Source organism: Rhizoctonia solani, chromosome 3, assembly GCF_016906535.1.
Source record: "Rhizoctonia solani chromosome 3, complete sequence".
NCBI lineage: Eukaryota > Fungi > Basidiomycota > Agaricomycetes > Cantharellales > Ceratobasidiaceae > Rhizoctonia > Rhizoctonia solani.
Genome location: NC_057372.1, coordinates 2,454,652 through 2,472,297, shown reverse-complemented (window position 1 = coordinate 2,472,297; position 17,646 = coordinate 2,454,652). Strand labels below are relative to the sequence as shown.

Here is a 17,646-nt window from a genome sequence, read left to right as displayed (position 1 = left end):
AGCGTTGTAGAGACGAGATCAGTCAGATGAGATGATGGTTAGGCGTAAGTCGTAAAAAGAAAAAAACCGTCGTCGTGAGTCGTAAAGATACGGGATACGGATACGGAGAGGGAAACAAGGCAGAAGCGAATCTAAGCTCAATTCGTCCGAGCGTTTGTTGAGGGCAGGGCCCTTGCCCTATATATGCTGACCTAAGATATCATGGCTCATCACCCCTATTTGTATTAATTAAGATATTAGATCGCATACAACTACAACTACAACTCAAGTTCAAAATGTCCATTTAAATGTCTTCCAAGATTGGCCGGTATGAATTGGGGTTTGGGAGTGTACCAGGCATAATGCGCGGTGGCGTGCGTGAAGGTCGGCGCACAGGCGTAACCTGCGCAGCAGCCGGTGGTTGAATCTCATGCATCCTCGACTGAAACCGCGCAGGCAGTGTCGGTCTATCTTCTCCCACCAATGGCCGCTCCAACGCATCGCTTTCATCAGCCAACATCCATCTCCCGTCCTTCTTTTGTATCTTCCTCGGCTGCAATGGTGACGGTGGTTTCAACGCGGGCGTTACAGGCGTTCCAACACCACTACTCGGAAACGCCTCGCTCATCCCCCTCGCAAACCGATCGTACACGGGCGTGGGAGCATAATACATCGAGAACCCGCCGAATCCGCTGGGAGCATTGTGGGGATCATCATGAATGTACCCGCTGATACGCTCAAACGCTCTTTGCACCGGTGGACGTTCAACAGGTACCGGAGCAGGCCCATCGTGCAATTGAAAGCGGCCCTCTTGTCGTGCGGAGCCAGGAAGGTCTCGTGGAGCAGGGTTCAATAGACTTGACACCGTGCTAAACGTAAGCGGATTCCTCGCACGGGGTGGATCCTCCACCATACCCATCGGCACCGGTGGCAGCACCTTGGACACTGGCCGCTCTTGGATCACCCCAGCTTCGACTCCCGACATGGTCACATTTGTTGTTGTTATCACCCGCTCGGGTCTGGGTCGCAACTTGTCGTCTAACTCCCAGGCCATAACCCTCCACACAGATTCTTCAGTCCGCCGACTGAGTTTGATGGTCATAACGACCATCATACCCGTATGTCCAATGACTACAATGTGTCAATCCGATGTCAATTTAAGAAAAAGGAAGTTTGACGTACGAGCTATTGTTGTCAGGGCTAACAACGCGAGCATCCCTTGTGAGGCGGCACATATGTCCCATGCTGATTTGGGTCCGCCGTGACAGGTGTTTGGAGCAGGCTTGTTTGAGGAGATGGATGCGAATCCGACTGTGACACGCTTAGTATCTGTGCAGAAAAAGTAAAATATCCACTTACTAATGTTAAATAGGATTATGATGGCTCCCCATATAAGTTCCCATTGTACTTGGCATAAAATAGACAGTCGTTTGACAAGATCGAACCAGAGGCTGTATGCACTTGAGTACCCAGTCAGATAATCCACTGATTTCACTTACACAAGGGCCAGAAATAGAGTGCTGAATATCGATACAATGAGTGTGTAAACGTTTGATTTCTCTGCCAACCACGTCTGTTGATGCTTTGGAGACTAATTTTGTGGGATAAACTCACTTCCACCATCAACCAACCTTCCAGTTTCAATATTCTGAGCCGAGATGATAAGAGTAAAAGTCGTAGCGAACAAAACAAAACCTGCACCATGTTAATACCATCCTCCCAAACCAAATACAAATCACTTACCAAGCAAAGAGCACCGGTATCCAGCCCAAACGCTCGCCATCTCAAATAGCGAGCAATAAATGAAGAAAAAGAACGTAAAGAATCGTAGTAGCGAGAAACTAGAGAATCCAACCCCGTGTTTCTTGTATTATATCATGCCCCGTCTAGATCTCAGAGAGGGGAAACTACAACCCGGTGGGAGGCTTTTATGGTTCAGAGCTCAGGGTCTTATCAACAAAGGTCGAGTCGAGGGAACAATGGATAGTATGATTTGTGTGAGCATTGTGGAAATTTCCTTAGTGATTTCTCTTTCTCTGGACATTTTGAGATCGGATGAGGTGGGGCGGTGAGTTGTAGTACACGTATGACGGGAGGATAGTACTTGGCAGGTATGCTTGGTACAAAGAACGGCTAAAAAAGACAAACACGTGCAAACACCTATGCCATGCGAAGTAAAGTCTGGCTCGCATACTCTCATTTTCGTACATGTGCTTATATATATCACTATTGCCATCTTGAACAACAAAATTCGTTTCGCTACGGGTAGTGTCTAATGAGTCTACGTGAAATAATCTTACGTCCCATTAGAGTCAACATGCTATGTATGCGGTTATTCGAATTGGGCACAAATCTACATCAGTCACTTTTCGTTGTTACTATCAGGCATTTTCACGCTTTTTTCAACCAAAGAAGTTAATCTAAATATGTTTCACCGCCACTTTGGGTCCACACATTGAAGCTAGGTTTGCCGGGCAGCAAAGTTTAATCTCGGACGAGCATTTGAAGTTTAGATATGCCATAAACGAGTGCAAGTCATCGCTTTGGGATCTAATAAATCCTAACGAATATAGCGCTGGAGTATTTTCGGCAGCTGGTTGGGATTTTCACATATAAAGATTGGTCGTGGCAGTTGAAACACATAATTATACGTGCGTTGTGTCTTATGCTCCCGTGAATCAGATAGCCTCTGGTAAAAATTAAATTTGGACATAGGAAACTAGATCATACATGATATATGAATACAAAAGGGTCGTTATCTCATTAAGTTTGCAGCATTTCAGAGTCTAGTGACCACGCTGGGCTTGACCTTCAGCATACATTTCCTCATCCTTCTTGATCTTGCCTACGGCAGCCTTCACGCCCCCGGCGACCTTGTTCTTGAGAGTGGTCTTGCGCTTAGGGGCGTTGGGGTCTTGCTCGCCCTCTGAAGATGAAGTCGAAGAAGTGGAACCACGGCGTGCTTGCTTAGCCGTCTCGACAGGGTGAGCAGCAGCAGTCTTGAGGTCCTGCTTGTCAGGCTTCTCAGAAGTGGGGTGAGCCGCGGCACGTGTAGAAGACTGGACGTCTTCCTTGACTTGGGTGCCTAATTAGAATGCTTGTCAGTACACATTTTGAGCTCGTAAAACATATCAACTTACCACGCTCGTCAGGCAAGAGAGCAACACCGCTCTCGTTGAGGGATCCAGGCAAGGCACCAACGCCACCACTCTTCTCGCCAGGGAAGGTTCCCTCGTGTTCACGGCTGGGTACACTCATGCGCTCTGCAGGAAGACGGGCGATGCCCTCCTCCTTGTTGTCGCCTGGCAAGGCACCGACTCCGCCCACATGCTCACCAGGCTTAGCGCCAGACGATTCCGAAGAAGGCATGGAGGCATCGATTTTAGCATTATTGGCAATGTTGTGTAGCGTGGATGAAGGGGTTTCTATCTCAAGTGTCAATTGACGAACACGATACAAGTATAGAGGTGGTATCTCACCAATGCCCACTGCGTTCTGTACGGTACCAGCGATGGATGCAAGAGTCTCACGCGCCGTCTGAATATACCCGGGAGATTCTTGGTTCTGGCCGGTTGCGGTAGTGTTTGTGTTGACGGTGGATGCAGGGCCAGTAGCTGCCACAGGTTCCACAGGTGCTTGTTGCTTGTGGTCTACCCATGGGCTTTAGTCAAGGGGAGACACAAAGGTAATATGATACTTACGAGCTTCAGGGACGCGAGCGGCAGTTTCCATTATGTATAAGTAAGATTCTGGGTAACTAGTAAGATGTTCGAGAGTTGATCAATGAGAGGAGGCTAGCTAAAGTCCTCCGTTTATATAGGTCCATGGTCCTCTGTACATGATGTCACAAAGTTGACGTCTGCTTGCTGCCTGACGTATGGGTGGCGCTTTGGAGCTGGGAGTTGCCTACGATCTTCCGTTGATCTTTATGGCTGGAATAATCGTTCGCGTTCTGGGAGTAGATAATCAAAAACGTCATTTCACCTTCGGAGGCAGCGCAAAAGACTCTGACTGCGTCATAAGTACTGTGGGAAAGTCTCATGTGACTCAGGGTACGGTGCGTGTTCTGATCCAGGCGCATGGCCCCAGCTGTCTTTGGACTCGTCCTAGTTTTCTGATCTTGATCTTGTAATACTTGACCTGACGACTTTCTTACGCGCCCTTACACTATCACATATTTGTAGTCTCTTGTATGATCTAGCTATATTTCTTCTACAGCCATGAATGGTACCGATCTCTTTACTTCTCCTCCAAAACAACCCCCAAAGGTCCAAGTCGGCCACCCTCCACTCCCTCCACTCAAAGATGTCCCAGAAGAACGGATTTTAGAAATATACGGCCCTCCAACTAGGTACGTTCTCACTGAACACACAATCGCCAGACACATCTTTATCTTCACAATTTGCCATCAAGCTTTCAGGAAGACCAGCTCAGAGACGCGTTAGAAGCTCTCTGCGACCGTCTTAACGGGTGCGTTCCAAAGCTCCTCTCTAACGGCGGAAAATTCAGAAAATTGCACCAGGCGCGACGCTGGATATTTTTTTGATAGTTCCGGAGTCCGCACGTTCATAGTGCTTGAAAATCCAGCGGCCGTAGACGAAGCTATTGCCAATCGAGACAAACTCATCATAGATCCTATCCAGGCCAGTGCACAAGATGCTCTGTCATCCATGGTGTTTTCCCGGGCGACCGAGTCCTTCGAGCTCAGGGAGTTTATGAACTTTGCAAGCTCTGGGGCAGGCTTAGGAACGACACTCTCACCGTTGCATAGTCCTCGCCCTTTCGGTGGAGGAATGCACGCTCCTCTGACTTTTAGTGCGCTGCCTCCCCCAGCCTTGCCTATCAACTATTCAGGCTCCCGAATTGGATCTCCCAGTATTTCAGCGCTTGGCTTGGTCAATCCACGCACACCCAGCCCTCCAAGGAAAAGCAAAACTGCACTGGAACTTGGACTCGAAACATTGGCTCAGCAATGGGGCTCACCATCCCCTGAAGCTACACGCGTCTTCCGAAGTATTGGAAGCCCTCGAAATACGCCGCTTGGTGCACGATTGTTTTCCCCACTCCATAATTACAATGCCAGCGATGACGAACTTACCCGTGGTCGCGGGCGAAGTCGTCATATCAGCAACGATATACATTCTGATCCAACGCTTCCAGCAGCGAAAAAGGTCAAGCGACATGCTTCGTCGGACGTATCCCGGGTAATGGCTGCAGACGTATTAAACGATCTCCTAGAGAGAATGCGGTGTGAACTGTGGGTCGGGGTTCCTCGAGTGCGTTCGAGTCTGTGTTTGGTGTTATTTGATCACTCTTCTTAAATTACTTTCTTGCTATCTGGAATATTCAATAAGCTGACGCGCCGCTTTCCATTTATCTCTTTTAGCTGTTCAGAACTCATGTAAGCATGCTCGAAGATCAATGAATCTTATATGCTCACATCTTTGCCATAGGGTTGACCCACACGCTCTCACAAACACCCACTGCGGCCATTCGTTCTGTTGCTTATGCATTATCCGGCACATAATCGACTCGCTTCCTGAAGGCTTGCCAAATCCAGCTTTTGCACCACAGCTGATTCGTTGCCCAAGCTGCGATATTGATGGCTCACCACCAGGGTCTCCATCTCCATCTCCATCTCCAGGAAGTCGAAGGGGGTTAATATCTCGTCAAACAACGCTTGCGTCGATTGTTTCCTCTGTTTATGAGACATTGATACATGAAGAAGTTGAAGGATGGGTACCACCTGATGAATTTAAGCGAAGATCATATGACAACCGCGTAGAGTAAGTATACATACTACATCTTAGGAGTGAGTTAACGGCTATTTGCAGAGAAAATGCGGGGGCTCTTGTGGATTGGAACGCGTGTTGGCTAAACAGTGGCGACTTTTCGCAATTGAGAGACAAACTCGCGCGGCGATAACATCCTCATCGGGCTGGATGGTATATTGGATTGGTTGATATGTCACTTATGATCATTTACGTGCTTTGCGTACGAATCGTTTGGGTATAATTGATATCCTTAAGGCTGGAATTTTTATGATATTTTCTCTATTATACATTATTTCACAGTCTAATTAGGTGTGCGGCCTTAGATTCTGAAACGATAACATCCAATCGCAAGCCAGCTGGGTAGCAGTCTTTATATATCCTTATCGATTGGCAATTCAGTAGATCTCGATTATATCCTGAACTCCACTTCAGTAAACCTGCCCATTCCAGAGAAACCACCAGACTGCGGGCACCTAGCTATTCGGAACTGGTATTTATTTACGGGTTCTACTCATCTCACTTCCACCCCAAGTACTACCTGGACTTGTAATATGGCAGACCCAGAGAATACAACGGACTTTCGCCCCAGGTCTCTATTAGATACAGACCTATACAAGGTATTAGGACTCCCGAATCGCATCCCGTGAAACCACACTCATCGCCACTAATGTGCTAGCTTACCATGCAACAAGCTATTCTTCATCACTTCCCAAAAGCCGACGTCACTTACAGATTTACCAACAGAGCCAAAGAAATGCTCTTTTCTCGCGAATGTTTCGAGTTGGCAAAGCAATCCATTGCTCGTCAGTTTCAAATCTATTTTATTGTATCGCAGCATAGTTTACCATCTGAAACAGGTCTGTCCGAGCTACAGCTTACGGTTAAAGAGGCTGAATGGTTAAAGGACAATTGCCCATACTTCACGGAAGAATATATCAGCTACCTTCGTTCATACCGCTTCCGACCAAATGAGCAAGTAAAGATGGACCTTCATGTTACGAGTGAGCCAGGTGCGGAAGTAGAGGAGGGTCACATTACTATGGAGATTAGCGGGCTTTGGGTGGAAACGATACCTTACGAAGTCCCGGTTATGTCAATCCTGAGTGAGGCGTACTTCTTGACTGTCGACAGAGGTTGGACATACGAGGGACAAGAAGGTATGTCATCTGGTTCTGAGCCGCTCAAGAGAGTCCGTCTCATTCATTTCTATGTAGAGCTTGCTTATCAGAAAGCAAAGCAGCTCATTAAGGCTGGCATCAGCTTCAGCGATTTCGGTACCAGGAGACGGCGTTCGTATCATGGTCAAGATCTTGTACTTCAGGGCCTCATTCGAGGCAACAAAGAATTTAGTGGACAGGAAGCTCGTGGGAGACTCTCGAGTACAAGCAATGTGAGTAGTTAGTTAGACTTTGTTCGAACCAAAATGCAATAATCCATCTGCAGCCGCATTTTGCTATTAAATACGGTTTATCGCCTATGGGGACAATAGCACAGTGCGTTTCTTAATCGTTTATCCAAAAGACTGGAACAGTGAGCTTATCATATGTATTATTGTCTAAAGCGAGTGGATAATGGGTGTAGGTTGGACGTATTTCTGATAACCATTTTTGACGCGGGATATTACTCAGATTGCCGCAATTCATGGATATGAAAACGCGAATGGTTTGGCGATGGACCTATGGGAGGCAACATATCCTACGAGCAAGTCCAACGCGCTTCACATTGCTCTCACCGATACGTTCTCGACAGACGCATTCAATCTGGTATCTCCTATAAATGGACTTATGATACACCTTCTAACTTAATTCAACCAGAATTTTACTACTGATAGAGCACGGGCGGAGCGTTGGAGGGGATTACGACAAGATAGTGGTGATCCCTTCGAGTTTATTGTCAAGGCCCGGAGCGCTTATGAAGAAATGGGCATTGATTATCGAAAGAAGGTCATCGTATTCTCAGATGGCTTGGATGTGGAGCTTTCCATCAAAATTCAGAAAGCAATTGAGGAGGCTGGGTTCATTGGTACGGCCCCCCTGAAAATACGTGAAGGTACTAAAGCTTGTGTATAGGTGCATATGGGATTGGAACATTTCTCACTAATGATTATAAGCGAATGGACAACGGACAGAGGAGTAAACCATTAAACATGGTTATCAAGATTGCTTCGGTTGAAGGGCAGCCTTGTGTGAAGATTAGTGACGATATCACAAAGGTCTGTTTGTTTTGGTTGGCGAGCCGCATATATGAAACTCATGCGCAGCTCAGAACACTGGCGATCCAGAAGTTGTGGCCCAAATAAAGAAGAGGTTTGGAATTGCGACATAAACCAAAAGTGTATCTTCAGTAGGATTTGTTCAGCCTATGACATTAAGATTTTGGTTTCTCTCGTATTACCGGCATGCACTTTGTTCTAGCAATTCACATCTATACATATTCCCAAAGTCCGTGACCGGCAAACTCGATGGTTTCTCAGCCTGACGCACTTTCTCTGGATGTGCGAGAGTAAACCAGGCCGATGGATCTAGTCGTATTTTCGAATTCGTAAATGAGCTGCTTGCCATAGCTGTGTAAATTAGTATTGAAGTACGAACTTGTATTGGTTGTTTGATTACCATATCTAGATATAGCTGTTATGACATAACATGGACAAACAATTGGTGCACTCTTACAATTGTACACCACCACTGTTCTCATGTCAAGTCCCATCTCTTCCGTAACTCCTAAGCTGAATACATCATCATTAAGTCCAGGAAACCGAAGAACATCCAGTGCTGCTTCACCTGCGACTCGCAATCCACTCTCGCTACGTATCTACAAAGTCCTCGGAGCCAATTTCGATGACCCGTCCACACGTGAAGCTTTCGAGGCGCTAGTCGAGTACTATCCCCCGGAGAACGAAGCGCACTATTCAAATAAACAAGATAGTTCTAAAGCTACAGCTGGCGCAGATTCTGATAGTGATACAGAAAATGAGAACGATCCTTGGGCTGTGAAATGGCCGACGCGGGCTCAGTCAACTCCTGTTGTAGGCCTCGGGCCAGGGACTACTGCCGCACGGGCACGACAAAACCTACAACGCGATGTTGAAGGAAGGCTGGCAGACGGAGGAAGGGAATTCTTAGAGGCGTTTGGGGAAGTGGATAAGGTACGCGGCAGTATATGTCCCTATTGGTCAAAAGGCAAAAGGTCACCGAACCCTGTAGAAATTGGATGTACTGCGAGACCACGTCCAAGTTATGAACTTACAATGCGAGGCCATGGAAACTCGCTTACGAACGACCAATCAATCATGCAAATATCTGTTAGAACGGGCAGAAGGCCTGCGTGCCCAACAACAAACTACTAACACTCGCCAGGAAATAATTGCTTTATTTTTGGATCGCTTTACTCTTAGTGCCGCAGAATTGGAAGCAATAACGTCTCGCGATATTCCCGTAGGTAAACAGATGTTTGACGCCATGGACAAACTCGAGCGTATTCGAGAGGATTGTCGAGTATTAATGACCGGAGAGGGAGGAGAAACTAAAGCCGGGTGAGTTCTTAATTGATCGTGGGCCGAAAGTATTTAAGATGTATATAGATTAGATATCATGTCTTCCACTTCGGAACAGCTCGAGGAAGGGTTCCGAAAGCTTCACCGATGGTGCTTGTTTGAATTTAGACAACTTGGTCGGGATGCCCACGTAGAAGTTGAACCCCTAATGGCGGAAGCTGTTCGTCGGCTACGAAAAAGACCAGCCCTTTTGCAGTAAGACAAATGCCTAATGCTGTAAAAGTATACTAAGATGCTTGCTAGAGAGTCGTTGGATGTCCTGGCATCCGTTCGCCAAGCAACGTTATTGAACGCATTTTTAGCAGCCCTCACGCGCGGAGGGCCCGCTGGATTACCGCGCCCTATTGAACTACATGCCCATGACCCGACCCGATATGTCGGGGATATGCTAGCTTGGGTCCACCAGGCAAGTTTAGGTTTCCCAACCTTGGACTAAGCCTTACTCGTGTATTAGGCAATGGCTGGAGAACGTGAATTTCTTGACGGACTTTTCGGTATCAAAGCCGAAAGAAGAATGGTCGGTAGCGTACGAGAACCAAAGAGCGGAGAGGAGGAATCTTGGATCAGGGTTTTAATGGATGAGGATTTGGAGAAACTGTGTACTCCCCTGAAGGTGAGTATGTGGGTTCGAAGTTGGCAACGTTACATTAATCGACTTAGGTTCGAGTACAACAAACTATACGATCTCAGGAAGGTAGCATTACTTCCTATAAGATCGCCAATTTGCTTGAATTCTACATGATTATCATGCGACGGACAGTGGGAGAAGAAGCCATCTTGTCTAGGGCGCTCTCCGAGTGAGAAAAGTTCTTTATTTATACGTTGTTGGATCTGAATATTCTTACAGGTTAACAGAGATTGCATATACTGTCTTCTTTGATACTCTGGCAGCACATGGAAGAAGCCTCCTAAGATTCTTGCATGTAAGTTTACCACATTCATCAGTCTCATAGTACTTAGATTGATCCAGTTATTAGCCTGCTGAAGATGATCTTGCTGCTCCGATCTCGCTTCGAGATGCTGCTCAAGTTCTCAAAGAGATCATGGCTGTATATGATTCTTCTTTATTGCGTGACGAACACCAGGGAGGAATCTCTTTGAATGGCGAAATGCAGAATTTCGATACCACCTTGGCAGCAATGGTAGACCCAATGCTCGAGATGTGCCGGCGAATGGCTGCCCTACGAGAGAAGGGAGAGAAGGGAGAGAAATGGGAAACTGCGATATTTATGATCAACTGCTTAACATATCTTCAAGTTAGTCAAACGTTCTATTCAACTGTGGCCCAACTGATCCCTGGTGAAGGGAGTTCTTCAAGGGTTCTCCTTTACGGCTGCCAGAGCATCCGAGCTTGATCAATTGATCGATGAATATCAGGCTACGTTGACTGAGGAGCATGTGAGGAAACTAACATTATGAGACGGTATTCACCTGACGGTTGCCGAACGCTATACAGTTCGAAGACATGCTCAATGAATCTGGACTACAAGAGCTATACAAACACATTGATTCCAAGAGCCCAGAAGTAAGTAACAGTTGCAGGTATAATCATTTCCTGATATAAAATTCTTGAAGGAGCCTCTCTCTCGGCTACCTGGTGCATCTGGGTTAGAGCTCACTGCTGTCCTGACATCCTTCGATGCCTTTCTCTCTATACTCGATCCGATCTCCTCGCCTCGACTGGGCTTACTCAGAGCACCTAACCCTCGCATAGCAACGCGAATCCATCAGGATGCTCTAGAACGGGTAGGGAGAGTATACTTGCGTGTAGTTGAAGAGGTCCGAGCTCCTAAGAATAAATACGAGGCGCCCCAGAGTTTGCTTGGATCGAGGCGTCCGTTTGGGCAGGAGTCAGTCCTATGGCAAGTTTTAGGCATCGAAAATAATGGCACGGCCAAGTAGACTAAGAATTCACATGTGTACGATTATTGTATGCCGAAAAGATGTATTTGGACTCAAGCATCACGTGCGATGCTCGGGAAATGGTCGGGTCATCGAAATACTAATTCTCTTGTCGATACCTGCTACACCAATGACCTTTTCCATAGATAAACTTACTATCAAACCAGCATCAAAGGCACAAGTAGTCGAAGCCGGAACTCGGTCTTCTGTCGAATGGGCTAAATGGCTGACTCTTGAACAATATTTAAAGCGAGATGAAGAAAGCCTTGCTCAATATCATGCTAATGAGGGCAAGTTGATCAGTTGGTAAGATAATTCAGAGTGGTACTCGGTACTTAAATCAGTAATGAGCTATGTCTTAGGGTACTTGTCCCAAAAGACGATCCAGAAACGCTTGACTTTTTTGTGCTTGCGAAACGTAAGTGATGTATAATATTGAATCACAGCCACGCTGATGCATTTTCGGAAATTTAGGTACAAGAGGGACATTTTTGTTCTTCCCAAAGGCCAAATAACTGCCACCCCCAAAGTAGGCTATGGCGTAGCCTCCGTTTTTACACCTGCTAGGCATAGAGGCAAGGGCTACGCTAGTCGCATGATGAGTCTCCTCCATTTTACCATTGCCGAACTTGGTGGGATTCCTCCTTTCCCATCTACCTGGGGATCGGTTCCGCCGGTGCGAGTTGGGCAGCCTGGACAAGTGTCGGTTCTTTATAGCGACGTTGGAAAGTTCTACGAACGATGTGCTCCGGGAGAGGGAGTAGGGTGGACAATTACTAGCCCAATGACAACAGAGTGGATCATTGGGATAGATGATGACGAGGCTGTCCCTAATGGTGTGGAACTCTTGTCTCAGGACGAAGCGATAGCATTAGTGGCTGGCGATCTATATCATTTCAAGAAAGACTTGGAGAGTCGAGGTCCTTCAGAGCGCATACATTTTGGATTCCAACCCACAGCGAGTTGGTGCCACTTCCAAATGCACCGTGATGATGAGCATCCTCTCTACATCTCTTCCCCTCCGTCGATTTGGGGGGCAAAGACAAAAACCAAAGGAGAAATACACTTTGTCGTATGGCAATATGAAGCATTACCAAAGCCCAGGCTCATCATCCTGTACTCCCGAGCAACGCCTGAGACATTCCCAGGCCTGCTCGCGGCTGCCAAATCAGCATGTCTCAGGGAAAAGCATGTGGCTATTGAGGCTTGGAACTTAGACGAGGCTCTGGGTGTTGTTGCTGAAGAATTGGGTGGGCGTACGTACGAAAGGACAGAGCATCTACCAGCTATGAAATGGTATGGTGAACCAGGGGAGATCGTTTGGGTTGGGAATAACAAGTATGTTTCCTCCATACATTCGGTAATATTACAAACCTTATCTTCCTTGAATTACAGGATTCATTGGTGTTAGATGTTAGATGCCTAAAATGTTTCATTTGTGAACCCGATATCCCCGGTTTCCCTGTACATCACGATCTCGGGCCCAGTAAAATGTGAATCACAATACTTTGCGTAGACACCTAGTAAGAATGACACAGCATATATATGAACAAACTTATTGTCGAGATGCGATTTTTTTGGTAATCAATAATACTGGAACTGTCGGTAGTGTATGACTTACCTACGACCACATATCCCGTAGTGTTGGTTAGCACCAATGTAATCTGGACACAATTCGAATACGATTAACAGAGTTTCGAGCCCCATCCCTACGCCGCGATAAGCGTAAGCCTTTTACTCACTTGTTATTATCTACCCAGTCGATTTCCTGTTCCTGCCCGTACCACTTTAAAGCAGGCAATTGTCCTGTCCTTTCATAAACCCTTCCTCTAGTCTCTTCGATAGCGCTCGACAAATCAGCCCCCAAGTTCCATGCCTCGACCAGCTGATGCTGCTCCTTCTTGGCGACCCAAATCGCAGCCCTTATTAAAGCAGGAAAGGTTTTCGACGTTGCATGGATGTTGATCACTATTAGCTTGGGATTTGGGTCTTTACTTGGTCGATATGTCCACACGATATAGTGTGTTTCTGGTCCATGTCGTATACGTGCACCCCAGGATTGGGGCGGAGATGTAACGTAAACAGGCGATTCCTGGTCCCGGATCATTTGGTATCGACACCATCCAGCAGTGGGTTTAAAGGCAAATCGCAAGACCGGTGACGGGTCCCGAGATTCTAGATGCTGCTTAAAATCAACAGCGTTTGCTACAAAAGTCGATACGGCTTCTTCCATAGAAAGTAGCTCAACACCAGAGTCGAGCTCAATCGTCCTAGAAGGGACGGCCCACTCTATGGTTCGAGTTCCGACGATTGTCCAACCAGACCCATCTCCAGGCGCACAGCGCGAGTAGTAGGTTCCTACACCGCTATAAAGTACTGATACCAGTCCAGGTTCTTGTACTAGACCTGGAGGATTTCCCCATTCCTTGGGAAAAGAAGGGACACCCTCTGGCCGTGCGAGTGCAAAATGCAAGAGACTCATCATTCGTGCAGCGTATCCCTTTCCTCGGTGTTGGATAGGAGTAAAGACAGAGGCAATAGCGTATCCCACATCTTGTACAGACCTAGTTTCACCTGCAGGGATGACCAAAATGTCTCGTTTGTACCTTTATCACGTACGATATCAGACCCGGCAGCTTGTGATACCGAAAAATGAAAACTTACGTCTGGCACGTACTCAAAATCTCCAATGTCTCGGGCTCATTAGCTGGAACTAACACCCTGGATTACTTGGTTTGATGGATCTTATTTTTTAAAACATAGTTGTATAACTTACCACGTAACAAGTCGTCCATCGTTTGCGTGATCCAATGACTCAAGATACTCCAGCCTTCCTAAGTATCCTTCCATGTCGTACCATTTTGCCCATTGGACTGCAGTTGACTTCCGTGAATGAATTTCTTGAGCTCTCGAGGCTCGACGAAGTTCAAGTTTGTCAAGCGGAAGCTCCATAACTGTCGTGGACAAGTTTCGATGCCAAACAGATGTGGATCAGACAGAATTGCATTGACTGATACTATCATCGATAATGAAATACATGAATGCACATGCGCGCTTGTATCAAAAATTCAAACAAATACAACTCTGCTTAACTCGAACAAGTCTTCAACCTCAATGCTAAGCACCGTGTTGCAGTAGTTTAAGCAAGGATGCTCACCTTCCTCAAAGGGTGTTTGAAACATGTACGGAAGCACCATACCTGCCCATCAGCCCTCCGACGTCCGCGGTTGTTGTTGGCTCTTGGCCAGGGTTCGAAGTCGAGTTCAAATAGTGTTCACTACCACTAGCAGATGGTTTATGACGCGAGAAGAAAGTGGACCAGCGCCTTGTTTTACGTTTAGTTGGTAGATCTGAAGGGACGTCGATAACTTGTGCCCGTGTAGGAGCACCTGTGAATCCGTACTTGGATAAAAGCTGCTCGAGCGCGGCTGAGAAATCAGGTTTTTGTGGGTGTGATATGAGGGACACAGTGCTCGAGGTGGGGGCTGGGGGTGACATAGGAGCACAGGGTGGAGTTCAGACCAATCAAGATACTCACTTTTATCCTTTCGTTGAGTAATATCCCCAATTCCCACATTGACCTTGACTTTCCATACATCCTTTTCACTGACCACATGCATCACCATATGATATAGGCCCCATCCCTGTGTTTAGTTCAACGATCAACCACTATAAGCATACGTACAACGCCCTTCCATTTCTATTAAGCGTTGTACAGCGCACTGGCCACCGTATTAAATGGCTGATAGATGAGCATACTTTATTTTCCATGTCATGTCTTGCCAGAAGTCAGCGGATATACTTGTTTAAAGAAGTCCAAAGCCCAAACAGGGGAAAATATAAGAATTGCACATGATATGTAGGTACAGAATTTATTACTAGAACAGCAGATTGATTGTCAGTGTGTGTATAAGTGGACAAGAGGCAAGGCGAATATCGAATACTCACCAGGAAATAGTCTGGAACTCGTCTCGACACCAAAGGTTCTCCGGCACGAGGTGCAGGGTCGAATTGAAGGCTACAGTAACAATGTTAATAATCCAAATCATGCAATCCTGCGAGGCGCCGGATAACTAGATCACATACAATGTGTACGATAATTTCTCGTCGATTTCCATGATTGCCGCTTGATTTCCGCAGCGATAGCAATAGTTAGGCGCACTGAAGATGGTAACTACATTTCGGTCCTGACTCCAGTTGTAGCCTGCGCGTTATGCTTGACGTCAGATTTACTTTCTTTGGATCAGATCATGAATGGACGAACCCTCCATGACAAGTTGGTGGGCCCTTGCCACCAAGGTCAAGCCATTGTTGTGGTTGAAAGCCTCACTGATATCTTGACCGAAAGTATATCCAGCTCCACGGGGAGATATACCCCAACCACAGCGGTCATCGGGATCAGACCAAAGGAGATCACACATGGGCCCCTCATGTGGCACCTCTTGTACGCGATCGATTCCTCGCACGTGGTCAAGGGTATCAATGGAAGGCGAAAGGCCGCCGTGAAGACAGAAAATCTGTAAATGGATAAGTTATTGTTGGAAGCTGTGGCTGTGACTAGACGCGTACTTGGTTATCAATAAGGGCGGTGAGGGGCAAGAAATCGAATAGGTCGGTGAAGTATTTCCAGACGTTGGCATTGCCGTACTTGCGCAAGCACTCGTCATAGAAACCATACACCTGTGTAATCTGACGGGACTCGTGGTTTCCTCGTAGAATAGTCACGCGATCACGGTATCGTAGCTTGAGGGTCACAAGAAGAGTTACTGTCTCTACCGAATAGTACCCTCGGTCAACATAGTCCCCCATGAATAAGTAGTTGGTGTCGGGAGAGTTGCCACCAATCCGGAAAAGCTCTGAAAGGTCGTGCTGAATTTATGCGAGGGTGTTAGGGGGGACGCCGAAAAAGCATCGTATATACGCACGAATTGGCCGTGGATATCACCACACACTGTGACTGGACACCGCACTGGCTGCACATTACTCTCCTCCATTAATATTTCTCGTGTCTAAGTTGCCATATATCGAGTCAGACGCGTGTTGACGACAAAAATATAATAAAAAACCGAAGCATATTTAGCACGAGTGGTTATCAATTAGCAACTCGTCACGACGCGATCGGAACCCTAGGCCCCGCAATGACCCCACACATATCCCGCCTCCCAGCGCGTCGCAATTGGGCTGAAAATAATATTTATGCTTACCTTTTCACAGAGACGCTTCACATCGGGTTCACTGAGTTGCTTGCATTGCCCAAGCTGCGCGATCCAGCCGTCAACCTCTTGGGGGTCCATAGTATACCAATATCAAAGAACAAGAAGTAGTATATAGTTCTAGTTTATTTGAGATATTTTATTCCTTTGCAACACAAATTGCAAAGGGCTGTCGTTGGGTCAAAGATATCGTGGAGTGATCAATGTCTCACTCCTTTGCTAGAAGCGTCAACGGAAGAGGCCGGTCACATGATGTCTGGCGCTTACGCAATAAACTAGACGAATCCCTGGATTTCTCCACACAACGACAATGACGTCGAGGGAACTCCCGATTCGGGTGAGAGAATCTGTTAGTTTACCTGACTAATTCGGGGCGACGTCACACTTGAGCAATGGTATAAAAGACAGGCCATTGCTTGCGCCAGACTTCAGCACATTCAACTCACCACCACCTGACAATTATTAGCCATGTTTACTCGCGCCATTCGTCCCTCCGTGAACGCTGCCCGCCGGGTCGCTGTTCCTGCCCCCAGGTGTGTTTCATTTCACCTCGCGTAGGCTTTTCAGTGTACTCATACTTCTTGTATCCAGGTATACTTCGTGAGTATTCGATTCATGTATGCAAACCCAATGCAAGATGTCTAACCTTTTATTCGGAGCGGTAGTCAACGCACTAACGACCCAGAAGTTAGCTCTCACTACAAACACTCACCTGATATAAACTAATCAATGACATCAGGTTCTCGAGCGAGAGAAGCATAAGAACTTGCGTGGGGAGCAACACTCGCCGCACACTCATGCCCCAGGATGGAACGAGGCTCTGGCCTCTGATTCTGAAGCTGTCATAAAGGTATGCTCTCTCCTAACACTTAGGACACTCCCGGCTGACTAGCATACCAAATCAGGCTGACCAGGCCACTGGCACTCCTCAAGAGATGGCATCCTCTACGCTCGAGTACATGAAGAAACAACACCTGATACATGGTCGGATACCATCCGGGACCACACAAATGCTCCATACATCAAAGACTCTGTTCAAGGCCCACTGGGTGCTCTTGCACGCGGAGCGAAGAAGGCCGTCGACGCCCTTGCCGAGGCTGCCGCTACGGACCACGAAGACGTCCAAGGCCATTTGTCCGATAAGGGAGCCAGGCTGAACAGGCCCGTCGCGCTTCGATGAGCACTAGTAGCGAGGAGGCTGTGAGTGCTTGTTATTCTACCGGCG

At 47.0% G+C, this 17,646-nt stretch overlaps 9 protein-coding genes across 9 annotated transcripts; 5 read left to right on the top strand and 4 right to left on the bottom strand.

Moving 5' to 3' along the window:
* Nucleotides 1-283: 283 nt before the first annotated feature.
* RhiXN_03198 (uncharacterized protein) lies at nucleotides 284-1,762 on the bottom strand (the record flags this gene model as incomplete). The annotated part of the gene is made up of 6 exons (XM_043323015.1): nucleotides 284-1,110; nucleotides 1,162-1,290; nucleotides 1,339-1,430; nucleotides 1,479-1,539; nucleotides 1,594-1,674; nucleotides 1,723-1,762. 6 exons carry the CDS (start codon nucleotides 1,760-1,762, stop codon nucleotides 284-286), a joined length of 1,230 nt encoding a protein of 409 aa, XP_043178511.1.
* A 1,003-nt stretch (nucleotides 1,763-2,765) lies between these two features.
* On the bottom strand, nucleotides 2,766-3,711 carry RhiXN_03197 (CsbD domain-containing protein; the record flags this gene model as incomplete). Its single annotated transcript, XM_043323014.1, has 4 exons — nucleotides 2,766-3,064; nucleotides 3,120-3,404; nucleotides 3,459-3,629; nucleotides 3,681-3,711. The coding sequence occupies 4 exons, from the start codon at nucleotides 3,709-3,711 to the stop codon at nucleotides 2,766-2,768; spliced, it is 786 nt and encodes a 261-aa protein (XP_043178510.1).
* A 145-nt stretch (nucleotides 3,712-3,856) lies between these two features.
* Nucleotides 3,857-5,904, top strand: RhiXN_03196 (Zinc finger, C3HC4 type (RING finger) protein; the record flags this gene model as incomplete). Its single annotated transcript, XM_043323013.1, has 7 exons — nucleotides 3,857-4,031; nucleotides 4,198-4,330; nucleotides 4,393-4,449; nucleotides 4,502-5,236; nucleotides 5,366-5,380; nucleotides 5,433-5,765; nucleotides 5,814-5,904. 7 exons carry the CDS (start codon nucleotides 3,857-3,859, stop codon nucleotides 5,902-5,904), a joined length of 1,539 nt encoding a protein of 512 aa, XP_043178509.1.
* A 531-nt stretch (nucleotides 5,905-6,435) lies between these two features.
* On the top strand, nucleotides 6,436-8,078 carry RhiXN_03195 (nicotinate phosphoribosyltransferase; the record flags this gene model as incomplete). Its single annotated transcript, XM_043323012.1, has 9 exons — nucleotides 6,436-6,556; nucleotides 6,611-6,910; nucleotides 6,968-7,143; nucleotides 7,197-7,246; nucleotides 7,315-7,330; nucleotides 7,382-7,516; nucleotides 7,568-7,775; nucleotides 7,823-7,965; nucleotides 8,019-8,078. The coding sequence occupies 9 exons, from the start codon at nucleotides 6,436-6,438 to the stop codon at nucleotides 8,076-8,078; spliced, it is 1,209 nt and encodes a 402-aa protein (XP_043178508.1).
* Nucleotides 8,079-8,445: 367 nt separating this feature from the next.
* Nucleotides 8,446-11,208, top strand: RhiXN_03194 (Conserved oligomeric complex COG6; the record flags this gene model as incomplete). The annotated part of the gene is made up of 11 exons (XM_043323011.1): nucleotides 8,446-8,898; nucleotides 8,957-9,285; nucleotides 9,334-9,501; nucleotides 9,550-9,703; nucleotides 9,761-9,919; nucleotides 9,967-10,103; nucleotides 10,154-10,229; nucleotides 10,284-10,562; nucleotides 10,612-10,704; nucleotides 10,763-10,831; nucleotides 10,882-11,208. The coding sequence occupies 11 exons, from the start codon at nucleotides 8,446-8,448 to the stop codon at nucleotides 11,206-11,208; spliced, it is 2,244 nt and encodes a 747-aa protein (XP_043178507.1).
* A 130-nt stretch (nucleotides 11,209-11,338) lies between these two features.
* Nucleotides 11,339-12,619, top strand: RhiXN_03193 (protein phosphatase 2 (formerly 2A), catalytic subunit; the record flags this gene model as incomplete). Its single annotated transcript, XM_043323010.1, has 4 exons — nucleotides 11,339-11,510; nucleotides 11,571-11,626; nucleotides 11,690-12,546; nucleotides 12,604-12,619. The coding sequence occupies 4 exons, from the start codon at nucleotides 11,339-11,341 to the stop codon at nucleotides 12,617-12,619; spliced, it is 1,101 nt and encodes a 366-aa protein (XP_043178506.1).
* A 327-nt stretch (nucleotides 12,620-12,946) lies between these two features.
* Nucleotides 12,947-14,160, bottom strand: RhiXN_03192 (uncharacterized protein; the record flags this gene model as incomplete). The annotated part of the gene is made up of 3 exons (XM_043323009.1): nucleotides 12,947-13,814; nucleotides 13,873-13,929; nucleotides 13,985-14,160. 3 exons carry the CDS (start codon nucleotides 14,158-14,160, stop codon nucleotides 12,947-12,949), a joined length of 1,101 nt encoding a protein of 366 aa, XP_043178505.1.
* Nucleotides 14,161-14,370: 210 nt separating this feature from the next.
* On the bottom strand, nucleotides 14,371-16,502 carry RhiXN_03191 (protein phosphatase 2 (formerly 2A), catalytic subunit; the record flags this gene model as incomplete). The annotated part of the gene is made up of 8 exons (XM_043323008.1): nucleotides 14,371-14,693; nucleotides 14,747-14,852; nucleotides 15,157-15,226; nucleotides 15,295-15,412; nucleotides 15,473-15,725; nucleotides 15,778-16,077; nucleotides 16,134-16,217; nucleotides 16,413-16,502. The coding sequence occupies 8 exons, from the start codon at nucleotides 16,500-16,502 to the stop codon at nucleotides 14,371-14,373; spliced, it is 1,344 nt and encodes a 447-aa protein (XP_043178504.1).
* Nucleotides 16,503-16,889: 387 nt separating this feature from the next.
* Nucleotides 16,890-17,601, top strand: RhiXN_03190 (uncharacterized protein; the record flags this gene model as incomplete). The annotated part of the gene is made up of 6 exons (XM_043323007.1): nucleotides 16,890-16,954; nucleotides 17,013-17,021; nucleotides 17,087-17,108; nucleotides 17,161-17,271; nucleotides 17,327-17,405; nucleotides 17,462-17,601. The coding sequence occupies 6 exons, from the start codon at nucleotides 16,890-16,892 to the stop codon at nucleotides 17,599-17,601; spliced, it is 426 nt and encodes a 141-aa protein (XP_043178503.1).
* Between the last annotated feature and the right edge of the window lie 45 nt (nucleotides 17,602-17,646).